This window comes from Somniosus microcephalus, chromosome 2, assembly GCF_052327205.1.
Source record: "Somniosus microcephalus isolate GS21.2 chromosome 2, FLI_Smic_1.0, whole genome shotgun sequence".
NCBI classification, from domain to species: domain Eukaryota; kingdom Metazoa; phylum Chordata; class Chondrichthyes; order Squaliformes; family Somniosidae; genus Somniosus; species Somniosus microcephalus.
Window position 1 is genome coordinate 381,479,831 of NC_140988.1, and position 13,094 is coordinate 381,492,924.

Here is a 13,094-nt window from a genome sequence, read left to right on the forward strand (position 1 = left end):
TTTTTTTTGAAGGAGCACAGTGAAGGAGCTTGCTGGGTACAGTAGCGTAGTGGTTATGTTGCTGCACCAGTAATCCAGAGGCCTGGACTAATAATCCAGACAGCACAAGTTCAAATCCCACCATGGCAGAATTTGAATTCAGTTTAAAATAAAATGTGGAACTAAAAAGCTGGTACCAGAAAAAGTGACCTTGAAGCTGTCGGATTGTCGTAAAAACCCATCTGGTTCACGAATGTCCTTTAAGAGAAGGAAACCTGCCGTCCTTACCCGGTCTGGGCCGCTGTGTGACTCCAGTCCCACACCAACATGGTTGACTCTTAACTGCCCTCTGAAGTGACCAAGCAAACCAGTCAAGGGCAACTAGGGAATGGGCAATAAATGCTGGTTTTGCCACATCCCAAGAATGAATATTTTAAAAAATTAGCACTGACACCCAACAACAACTTGCATTTGTATAGCGCCTTTAATGCAGTAAAACGTCCCAAGGTGCTTCACAGGCTCATAATCCGACAAAAATTGACACCGAGTCACATAATGCGATATTAGGACAGGTGACCAAGAGCTTGGTCAAAGAGGTAGGTTTTAAGCTGGGACTTAAAGGAGGAGAGAGAGGTAGAGAGGCAGAGAGGTTTAGGGAGGGAATTCCAGAGCTTGTGGCCCAGGCAGCTGAAGGCACGGCCACTGATGGTGGAGCAAAGGAAATCAGGGAAACGCAAGAGGCCAGAATTGGAGGAGCGCAGAAATCTCGGAGGGTTGTAGGGCTGGAGGAGGTTACAGAGATAGGGAGGGGGAAGCCATGGAGGGATTTGAACACCACACACATCAATCGCTCTATGAAAAGAAAAAATCCTACCAATCTATCGTCTCCTTTGAGGCTTGACTATCATAAGGGACTGGACGTCTTGAATACTGGGGAGGGCTTTTCAATCTCCCGCTGCCAAATCGGCGAGACTCCCGGAGAAACATTGCAAACGGCTGCTTTTAGCCGTTTCGTAGAAGGTTCCACCTATCTTTTGCTGAAGTTATGGCGGGAGATGCTCCACGGATACTCCAGGCGATTATGTTTAGTTTTGGTCACCAAGGCAGAGGAGAGAATCATTTCAGCCATGGTGCGGAGATCCGCAGGGCATCAAAGGAGTTAAGCGACAAGACTGGAGGAACTGGAGAACTCGATCTTAGTCTTGAAATTTTCAATTGACCCCCAGCCTCAACAGCTTTTTGGGGACGGAGTTCCAGATTTCCACCACCCTTTGCATCCCGATTTCACTCCTCAACGGCACAGCTCTAATTTTAAGATCCCTTGTTCTGGACTCGCCCACCAGAGGAAATAGGTTCTCTGTATCTACCCTAGCAAATCCCATTAACATTTTAAACACCTCAATTAGTTCACCCCTCAACCTTCTATACTTAAGGGAATACAATAGCCTAGTCTCAGAATTTAACCCTTTAAGCTGGCATGGACCTGTTGGGCCGAATGGCATGTTTCTGTGCGGTAATTACTTTGTGAAGCCCCGGTATCAATCTGGTGAACCTGCGATGAATGCTTACGTTGACATCAGGAAGGGCAGCTTCAAGATCAGCTGCCATGCCCTCCACAGCCGAATTATCATTGGATCTGAACAGTCCTGGCATCTGCCCCCGCTCTACCACCGTAACCTCGTCGGAAATCCCGTCTACACGTGGAATTCCGAGCCAACTACACCAGATCGCGAAGGGTATCGCTGCTGGGCCCGATGGAGCAGGAGCTGCTCCAGGGAAACTCAGGGCCAACACATGGGGTACCGGAGGGAACTCCTGCAAGAGTCAGCACCTGTGGGAGAGGAGCGTGGGGAATCGAAAGAACAACTGGACATGACCTCAACACTTACTTCTCCAGCAGCGACATAACAATCGGAGGCAGCACCAGGATAGGGATAGGGAGGACTATTCTAGTCATGGCAGTCTCCATCAGTGCCTGCGAAAAACACAAATACAATTCCAGTAAGTATGTTTCGACCTAATCACTATAGACAGACTCCCCCTGAAGCCCGCTGGGACCTGACCTGTAGCTAGGTTGACAATGCAGATTTTTTGTGATTATTTTACAGCTTTAAAAATTACACTGCTGGCTGTATCCCCCGTCAATTTTGAGGTTGCGGTAAATTATATTAGGGGCACTAGTGCTGAAGAATAGAACATCTGCCCTTTTCAGGCATCCAGTGTCACATCAAACACTCCCAGGGCAGGTACAGCAAGGGTTAGATACAGAGTAAAGCTCCCTCTACACTGTCCCATCAAACACTCCCAGGGCAGGTACAGCACAGGGTAGATACAGAGTAAAGTTCCCTCTACACTGTCCCATCAAACACTCCCAGGGCAGGTACAGCACGGGTTAGATACAGAGAGGGGATGGTACTGGACCTAAGTGAGGGGGCGGTACTGGACCTAATTCTAGGGAATGTACCCGGGTAAGTGGTAGAAGTGTCAGTCGGAGAGCATTTTGGTGACAGTGACCATAATTCGGTGCGATTTAAGGTAGTCATGGAAAAGGACAAAGATGGACAGGAAATAAAGGTTCTAAATTGGGGGAAGGCCGATTTTAATATGATAAGGCAGGATCTGGCCAAAGTGGACTGGGATCAGATACTTGTAGGAAAATCCACATCAGAGCAGTGGGAGTCTTTCAGAAAGGAAATAGAGAGAGTACAACACCAACATGTTCCCGTAAAGGTCAAGGGTGGGACCAACAAGCCCAGGGAACCCTGGATGTCAAGGGATATACAAGAATGGATTAGGAAAAAAAGGGAAGCTTTTGCCAGATACAAAGGACAAAAAACAGTGGAAGCCCTAGAGGAGTATAGAAAATGCAGGGGGGTACTTAAAAAAGAAATTAAGAGAGCGAAGAGGGGTCATGAAAAAACACTGGCGGGCAAAATAAAGGAAAATCCCAAGGTGTTTCATAAGTATATTAAGGGCAAGAGGATAACCAGGGAACGAGTAGGGACCAAAGTGGCAATCTGTGTGTAGAGCCGGAAGATGTAGGTGAGGTTTTAAATGAATATTTTGCATCTGTGTTCACTATGGAGAAGGACGATGTAGGCATAGAAATCAGGCAGGGGGATTGTGAATTACTTGAACAAATTCATATTGAGAGGGAGGAGGTACTAGCGGTTTTAGAGGGCTTAAAAGTGGATAAATCCCCAGGCCCAGATGAGATGCATCCCAGGCTGCTGTGTGAGGCAAGGGAGGAGATTGCAGGGGCTCTGACACAAATTTTCAGAACCTCTCTGGCCACAGGGGAGGTGCCAGAAGACTGGAGGACAGCTAACGTAGTATCATTATTCAAGAAGAGTAGTAGGGATAAATCAGGGAATTACAGGCCAGTGAGCCTAACATCAGTGGTAGGGAAATTATTGGAAAAAATTCTGAGGGACAGAATTAGTCTCCACTTGGAGAGGCAAGGATTAATCAAGGATAGTCAGCATGGCTTTGTCAGGGGGAGATCATGTCTGACCAATTTGATTTAATTTTTCGAGGGGGTGACTAGGTGTGTGGATGAGGGTAGTGCAGTTGATGTAGTCTACATGGACTTCAGTAAGGCTTTTGACAAAGTCCCGCATGGGAGACTGGTCAAGAAGTTAAGAGCCCATTGGATCCAGGGTAATTTGGCACATTGGATCCAAAATTGGCTTAGTGGCAGGAGGCAGAGGGTGATGGTCGAAGGGTGTTTTGTGACTGGAAGCTTGTGTCCAGTGGTGTACCGCAGGGATCGGTGCTGGGTCCTTTGCTGTTTGTGGTGTACATTCATGATTTAGATATGAATGTAGGAGGTATGATCAGTAAGTTCGCAGATGACACGAAAATTGGTGGAGGGGTAAATAGCGAGGAGGGAAGCCTCAGGCTACAGGACGATATAGACGGGTTGGTTAGATGGGCGGAACAGTGGCAAATGGAATTTAACCCTGAAAAGAGTGAGGTGATGCATTTTTGGAGGACTATCAAGGCAATAGAAACAGAAGATAGGAGCAGGAGTAGGCCATTCGGCCCCTCGAGCCTGTTCCGCCATTTAATGAGATCATGGCTGATCATCCAAATTCAGTGCCCTGTCCCTGCTTTCTCCCCATATCCCTTGATCCCTTTAGCCTTAAGAAATATATCTAACTCCTTCTTGAAAATATTTAATGAATTGGCCTCAACTGCCTTCTGTGGTAGAGAATTCCACAGGTTCACCACTCTCTGGGTGAAGAAATTCCTCATCAGTCCTAAATGTCTTACCCCTTATCCTTAGACTGTGATCCCTGGTTCTGGACTCCTCCGCCATCGGGAACATCCTTCCTGCATCTAGTCTGTCTAGTCCTGTTAGAATTTTACAAGTTTCAATGAGATCCCCTCTCATTCTTCTGAACTCTAGCGAATATAAGCTTAATTGACCCAATCTCTCAAATCCCCACTAAACCTCCTGCCCCTTATCTTGAATCTCAAGGGAAATACACAATGAATGGTAGGACCCTAGGAAGGACAGAGGATCAGAGGGACCTGGGTGTGCATGTACATAGATTCCTGAAGGCAGCAGGACAGGTAGATAAGGTGGTTAAAAAGGGATATGGGATACTTGCCTTCATTAGCCAAGGCATAGGATATAAGAGCAGGGAGATTATGATGGAGCTGTACAAAACGCTAGTTCGGCCACAGCTGGAAAATCTGTGTGCAGTTCTGGTCGCCGCACTATAGGATGGATGTGATTGCATTGGAGAGGGTGCAGAGGAGATTCACCAGGATGTTACCTGGGCCAGGGCGCTTCAGCTATGAAGAGAGACTGGACAGGCTGGGGTTGTTTTCCTCAGAGCAGAGAAGGCTGAGCGGGGACCTGATTGAGGTGTAAAAATTATGAGGGGCATAGATAGGATGGATAGAAAGGAACTTTTTCCTTTAGTAGAGGGGTCAATAACCAGGGGGCATAGTTTCAAGATAAGGGGCAGGAGGATTAGAGGGGATTTGAGGAAAAACCTTTTCACCCAGAGGATGGTTGGAATCTGGAACTCACTGCCTGAAAGGGTGGTAGAGGCAGGAACCCTCACAACATTCAAGAAGCATTTAGATGAGCACTTGAAACGCCATAGCATACAAGGCTACGGACCAAGTGCTGGAAAATGGGATTAGAATAGACAGGGATTGATGGCCGGCGCGGACACGATGGGCCGAAGCGCCTCTTTCTGTGCTGTATAACTCTATGACTCTTTAAAGCTCCCTGTACACTGTCCCATCAAACCTCTATTAGGTCACCCCTCAGCCTTCTCTTTTCAAGAGAAGAGAGCCAGCCTGTTCATCCCTTCCTGATAGGTATAACCTCACAGTTCTGGTATCATCCTTGTAAATCCTTTTTGCACCCTCTCCAGTGTCTATATCCTTTTTATAATATGGCAAATAGAAGTGTACATATTATTCCAAGTGTGCTAACCCAGGTTTGATAGAAGTTTGGCATAACTTCTCTACTTTTCAATTCTATGGGGAAGAAACTGAGTATAGCCCTGTTTGGGGCGCCAGCCTCGCCACGGTGCTAAAAGTAGCGCCCCGGAAACATTTGCGCCTCCGCACAGGAAATTGAGTGGTTGCGCCCCAAAGGGAAGCGCGGAGCTACTGGAGGCGCCCCGCATCCCTCTTGGGGCACTGCAAGTGAATATCGTGGCGCATCGTGCTGCAGCGCCACGTCGCGCTGCGGTATTGCAGGCCTTCATCCCCTTCTTAAAGGGGAGGGGCCTTGTGCAGCGCGATCTGGGGCCCAGCTGGGCCCCCGAGGATCGGGAGTGCAGGCAAAAGAGCCTGGCACCGAGGAGAAGTGCCGGGCTCTTGGAGCGCAGCCGGCACTCCGCTGGGTGGGGGGGAGGGGGGTTCAGGAGGCCGGGGACGGGAGCGCAGGCAGGCGGCCAACAACAAAAATGGCTGCCCCGCACCTCGCCTTTAATTTGCGCCTCCCCGGCCGCAGGTACGCCACCCTGACCCTGTCGGACATAGCGTCCGGCGGTAAATCGAGGGCGCTGCCGAATATCGCGGCCGGGGTGTCAGCGGGGCGCTGCGCACACCGATGATGTCATCGGCAGCGGCGCAGCGCTAACGGTTAGCGCCACCAGCTGAATTTCTCCCCCTATCTCTTTAGAAATAAACCCTAGTTCTTGGTTGTTTTTTTTAATGACCTAATTAACCTGCATTGCTACTTTTAGTGATTTGTACTCCTAGATCCCTTTGCTCTCTTACTCCATTTAAATTCTTATTTTCCAAGTAATATATGACCTCCTTATTTCTTTTACCAATATGTAATACCTCACATTCATCTATGTTGAAATTCATTTGCCAATTATATGCCCAGTCTGCAAGTTAATTAATGTCTTCGTCAAACGAGGCTCCAGGATGGTATGTTACCTCCCTGGTGCAAGGGTCAAGGATGTCTCGGGGCGGCTGCAGGGCATTACATAAGAACATAAGAAATAGGAGCAGGAGTAGGCCAATCGGCCCCTCGAGCCTGCTCCGCCATTCAATAAGATCATGGCTGATCTGATCCTAACCGCCAATCCACTATCACAGAACCATCTCCTGAATCTAACAGAATTAGACACACGAAATAGGAGCAGGATCAGGCTACACGGCCCCTGGGCCCACTCCGCTACCCACAGGGCCATGACCGATCCGAACCTAGACTCATGTCCAAATTCCTGCCCGCTCCCCGTAACCCTTAATTCCCTTTACTTCTAGGAAACTGTCTATTTCTGTTTTAAATTTATGTAATGATGTAGCTTCTACAGCTTTTTGGGGCAGCATATTCCATGGACCTACCACCCTCTGAGTGAAGTAGTTCCTCCTCATCTCAGTTTTGAAAGAGCAGCCCCTTATTCTAAGACTATGCCCCCTAGTTCTAGTTTCACCCATCATCGGGAACATCTTCCCCGCATCCACCCGATCCAACCCCTTCACAATCTTATATGTTTCAATAAGATCGCCTCTCATTCTTCTGAACTGCAATGAGTAGAGTCCCAATCTACTCAACCTCTCCTCATATGTCCATCCCCTCATCCCTGGGATTAACCGAGTGAACCTTCTTTGTACTGACTCGAGAGCAAGTATGTCCTTTCTTAAGTATGGACACCAAAACTGTACGCAGTATTCCAGGTGCGGTCTCACCAATACCTTGTACAACTGAAGCAATACCTCCCTATTTTTATATTCTATCCCCCTAGCAATGAAAGCCAACATTCCATTGGCCTTCTTAATCACTTGCTGCACCTGCATACTAACCTTTTGAGTTTCGTGCACCAGGACCCCCAGATCCCTTTGTACTTCAGTACTTTCCAGTTTCTTGCCATTAAGATAATAACTTGCTCTACGATTTTTCCTGCCAAAGTGCATAACCTCACACTTTCCAGTATTGTATTCCATCTGCCAAATCTCTGCCCACTTACTTAGCCTGTCGATGTCCCCTTGCAGGTTTTTTTATGTCCTCCTCACTCACTACTTTCCCTCCCATCTGCAAACTTTGATATGTTACACTCGGTCCCCTCCTCCAAATCGTTAATATAGATTGAAAAGAGTTGGGGACCCAGCACTGACCCCTGCGGAACGCCACTAGTTACTGATTGCCAGTCTGAGAATGAACCATTTATCCCAACTCTCTGCCTTCTGTTAGATAGCCAATCCTCTATCCATGCCAGAATATTACCCCCAATCCCGTGATTTTTTATCTTAAGCAATAATCTTTTGTGTGGCACCTTGTCAAATGCCTTTTGGAAGTCTAAATACATTACGTCCACTGGTTGCCCTTTATCCACCCTATACGTTACTTCCTCAAAGAACTCCAGCAAATTTGTCAAACATGACTTCCCCTTCATAAAACCATGCTGACTTTGTCTTATTAAATTATGATTATCCAAATGTCCTGTCACTGTCTCCTTAATAATGGACTCCAAAATTTTACCTACCACAGATGTTAGGCTAACCGGTCTATAGTTTCCAGCCTTCTGTCTACTGCCCTTTTTAAATAAGGGTGTTACATTAGCAGTTTTCCAGTCTGCCGGGACCTTTGCCGAGTCCAGGGAGTTTTGGAAAATTATTACCAATGCATCCACAATCCCTACCGCCACTTCCCTCAAGACCCTAGGATGTAAGCCATCAGGTCCAGATGATTTATCCGCCTTGAGTCCCATTATTTTACCGAGTACCACTTCCTTAGTGATTTTGATCGTGTTTAGCTCCTCCCCCCCTTTAGCCCCCTGTTTGTCCAGTGTTGGGATATTCTTAGTGTCTTCTACTGTAAAGACTGATGTAAAATATTCATTCAGTGTTTTTGCCATCTCCATATTTCCCACCATTAATTTCCCGGTCTCATCCTCTAAGGGACCAACATTTACTTTAGCCACCCTTTTTCTTTTTATATAACTATAAAAACTCTTACTATCTGTTTTTATATTTTTTGCTAATTTACTTTCATAATCTATCTTCCCTTTCTTAATCAATCTTTTTGTTATTTTTTGCTGTCTTTTAAAGTTTTCCCAATCCTCTATCCTCCCACTAGATTTGGCTACCTTATATGCCCTTGTTTTTAGTCGAATACTATCCTTAATTTCTTTACATTCTGGAGGGGGAGGGTGAACAGCCAGTTGTCGTGGTGCATATAGGTACCAACGATATAGGTAAAAAACGGGATGAGGTCCTCAAAGCTGAATGTAGGGAGTTAGGAAGTAAATTAAAAAACAGGACCTCAAAGGTAGTAATCTCAGGATTGCTACCAGTGCCACGTGCTAGTCAGAGTAGAAATAGAAGGCTATTTCAGATGAATACGTGGCTAGAGGAATAGTGCAAGGGGGAGGGATTCAAATTCCGGGGACATTGGAATCGGTTCTGGGGGAGGTGGGACCAGTGCAAACTGGACAGTTTGCACCTGGGCAGGACCGGAATCGATGTCCTAGGGGGAGTGTTTGCTAGTGCTGTTGGGGAGGGTTTAAACTAAAATGGCAGAGGGTTGGGAACCTGAGCAGGAGACAGAGGAAAGGGAAGCAAGGAAAGAAACAAAAGACAGGAAGGAGAAAAGCAAAAGTGGAAGACAGAGAAATCAAGGGTGTAAATCAAACAGGGCCACAGTAAATAATAATTCTAAGAGGACTAAGAGTGTTAAAAAATCAAGCCTGAAGGCTTTGCGTCTTAATGCGAGGAGCATTCATAATAAGGTGGATGAATTAGCTGTGCAAATAGATGTAAACGGATAAGATATGATTGGGATTATGGAAACATGGCCCCAGGGTGACCAAGACTGGGAATTCAATATCCAGGGGTATTCAATATTCAGGAAGGACAAGAAAAAAGGAAAAGGAGGTGGGGTAGCATTGCTGGTTAAAGAGGAAATCAACACAATAGTAAGGAAGGATATTAGCTCTGGTGATGTGGAATCTGTATGGGTAGAGCTGAGAAATACCAAGGGGCAGAAACCGTTAGTGGGAGTTGTATACAGACCCCCAAACAGTAATGCTGAGGTTGGGGATGGCATTAAACGGGGAATTAGAGACGCGTGCAATAAGGGCACAGCAGTTATCATGGGTGACTTTACTCTACATATAGGTTGGGCTAACCAAATTAGTAACAATACTGTGGAGGAGGAATTCCTAGAGTGTATACGGGATGGTTTCCTGGACCAATATGTCGAGGAACCAACTAGAGATCAGGCCATCTTAGACTGGGTAGTATTTAATGAGAAAGGATTAATTAGCAATCTTGTTGTACGAGGCCCCTTGGGGAGGAGCGATCATAATATGATCGAATTCTTCATTAAAATGGAGAGTGTAGTAGTTGACTCAGAGACTAGGGTCCTGAATTTAAATAAAGGAAACTACGATGGTATGAGGCACAAGTTGGCTAGGATGGATTGGGGAATGTTACTTAAAAGGTTGACGGTGGATAGGCAATGGCAAACATTTAAAGATCGCATGGATGAACTACAGAATTTGTTCATCCTTGTTTGGCATAAAAATAAAACAAAAAAGGTGACTCAACCGTGGCTAACAAGGGAAATTAGGGATAGCATAAGATCCAAGGAGAGGACATATAATTTAGCCAGAAAAAGCAGCAAACCTGAGGATTGGGAGCAGTTTAGGATTCAGCATAGGAGGACAAAGGGATTAATTAAGAGGGGGAAAATAGATTATGAGAGTAAGTTTGCGGGGAACATAAAAACTGACTGTAAAAGCTTCTATAGATATGTGAAGAGAAAAAGATTGGTGAAGTCAAGCGTAGGTCCCTTGCAGTCAGAATCAGGGGAATTTATAATGGGGAACAAAGAAATGGCAGACCAATTAAATACATACTTTGGTTCTGTCTTCACAAAGGAGGACACAAATAACCTCCCAGAGATGTCAGGGAACATAGGGTCTAATGAGAGGGAGGAATTGAATGAAATCAGTATTTGTAGAGAAATGGTGTTAGGGAAATTGACGGGATTGAAGGCCGATAAATCCCCAGGGCCTGATAATCTACATCCTAGGGTACTTAAGGAAGTGGCCTAAGAAATAGTAGATGCATTGCTGGTCATCTTCCAACATTCTATAGACTCTGGAACAGTTCCCATGGATTGGAGGGTAGGTAATGTAACCCCACTATTTAAAAAAGGTGGTAGAGAGAAAACGGGGAATTATAGACCGGTAAGCCTGACATCGGTAGTGGGGAAAATGCTAGAGTCCATTATAAAAGATGTAATAGCAGAGCACTTGGAAAACAGTGACAGGATCGGACAAAGTCAACATGGATTTACAAAAGGTAAATCATGCTTGACTAATCTACTGGAATTTTTTGAGGATGTAACTGGTAGAATAGATAAGGGATAACCAGTGGATGTGGTGTATTTGGACTTTCAGAAGGCTTTCGATAAGGTCCCGCATAAGAGCTTAGTGTGCAAAGTTAAAGCACATGGGATTGGGGGTAAGATACTGTCTTGGATAGAGAACTGGTTGGCAGACAGGAAGCAAAGAGTTGGAATAAACGGGTCTTTTTCCGAGTGGCAGGCAGTGACTAGTGGGGTACAACAGGGATCGGTGCTAGGACCACAGCTATTCACAATATAAAGAAATGATCTAGACGAGGGAACTAGATATAGTATCTCCAAGTTTGCAGATGACACAAAGCTGGGTGGGCGTGTGTGCTGTGAGGAGGGTGCAGAGAAACTCCAGTATGATTTGGACAGGTTGGGTGATTATACTGAATTTGCCATGCATCTGCCCAATGTGGATAAATGCGAGGTTATCCACTTCGGTGGCAAAAACAGGAAGACAGATTATTATTTGAATGGCAATAGATTGGGAAAAGGGGAAGTGCAACGAGACCTGGGTTTCCTTGTGCACCAGTCGCTGAAGGTAAGCATGCAGGTGCAGCAGGCGGTTAAGAAGGCAAATGGTATGTTGCCCTTCATAGCGAGAGGATTCGAGTACAGGAACAAGGATGTCTTGCTGCAGTTGTACAGGGCCTTGGTGAGACCACACCTTGAGTATTGTATGCAATTTTGGTCACCTTATCTGAGGAAGGATGTTCTTGCCATGGAGAGAGTGCAGCGAAGATTCATCAGACTGATACCTGGGATGGCAGGAATGACCTATGAGGAGAGATTGGGTCGATTAGGCTTATACTCGCTGGAGTTTAGAAGAATGAGAGGGGATCTCATTGAAACATATAAAATTCTTACAGGACTAGGCAGACTAGATGCAGGAAGGATGTTCCCGATGGCAGGGGAGTCCAGAACCAGGGGTTACAGTCTAAGGATAAGGGGTAAGCCATTTAGGACTGAGATGAGGAGGAATTTCTTCACCCAGAGAGTGGTGAACCTGTGGAATTCTCTACCACACAAGGCAGTTGAGGCCAATTCATTAAATATATTCAAGAAGGAGTTGGATATATTTCTTAAGGCTAAAGGGATCAAGGGATATGGGGAGAAGGCAGGGACCGGGTACTGAATTTGGATGATCAGCCATGATCTCATTAAATGGCAGAGCAGGCTCGAGGGGCCGAATGGCCTACTCCTGCTCCTATCTTCTATGTTTCTGGGAACTTGCTGCAGTCCTCCTCAGTATTGACTATCCCCCACAATTTGGTGTCATCTGCAAATTCAGAAATAGTGTAGTCCTTAAGCATTAGAAAGTTAATATAACGCTATTCAGCGTCAGTTATTACACTGTGGAACAGCACAAACTGGGAACTGGATTGACTCTGATTCAATCTCATTGTATTTACAGCCTGCGGAGAGACGAGACTTTCATCTGATTAGTCACGTCTGCCTGTGACGCCCCGCCCGCAGCACCAGGCCAGCACTACTGCTTTATTTCCTGCCGTAATTTTAATTCTTTTTTACTTTGTCTAACTTTTCCCTCTCAAGCCCTTTCTGCGCTGAGCACCTGGTGCTGTTTGACCCATAAAACCAGGGCCCCGACCAGTGCTCTGCCAATTCATGGCCACTGAAATGGTCATGGAATTTCTCCCTTACACACAGAATCAGAAGTAGGGTTGCCAACACTCCAGGATTCCCAAGAATTAAAGATTAATCCCCAGGACACCGCTGGGAGAAAAATCATAGTGTTGAAATAAATGTTGCGTTTCTTCATTTTCTTTGAACACTTTCGCTAGTTATAAAAAACATTGGAATTAGGGGAAAAATGGCTGTTTGACCAACAGTCAAGATTCATCCAATCGAGTGACAAAGACTCTGCTCTTTTTCGATTGGCGGGGAAAGGCGGTGCATCCCAAAGGACAGCCAATGGCAGCTGGAGGTCATGTGATAACAGCCTCCTGGAATATGTCCAAGCAGAGTTGGCAACCCAAAGCAGGAGTGACAACAGGAGCAGTAGAGACAGGAGAATCGAGCAGCAGAAGCAGCTTTTACTGTGAATCTCTGAGTTATAAGGACAGTCTTGGGCTCTCAGTGAGACTTCCACAATCATTAACTGCCGTAACAGCTGACTGTATATCGCAATCATCCAATTCTCCCGTCTCTCTCACTCCTGCTAGCTCTCCTTTCGTTCTGCTGCTGCAACTCCTGCTCTGTTGTCATCCTTGATGATGACCCCACTACTCCCATAACCTGGGGATCAAGAGCC

General features: G+C 46.0%; 1 protein-coding gene across 1 annotated transcript in view; it reads right to left on the bottom strand.

Annotated features, from left to right (window-relative positions):
• Window positions 1–13,094, bottom strand: part of LOC147123789 (sideroflexin-5-like) — a 262,042-nt gene that overhangs the window by 66,688 nt on the left and 182,260 nt on the right. Inside the window, exon 12 of the mRNA XM_085976043.1 lies at window positions 1,869–1,954. Coding sequence (XP_085832169.1) covers window positions 1,869–1,954 — 86 coding nt within the window. The remainder of the gene's footprint in view (window positions 1–1,868; window positions 1,955–13,094) is intronic.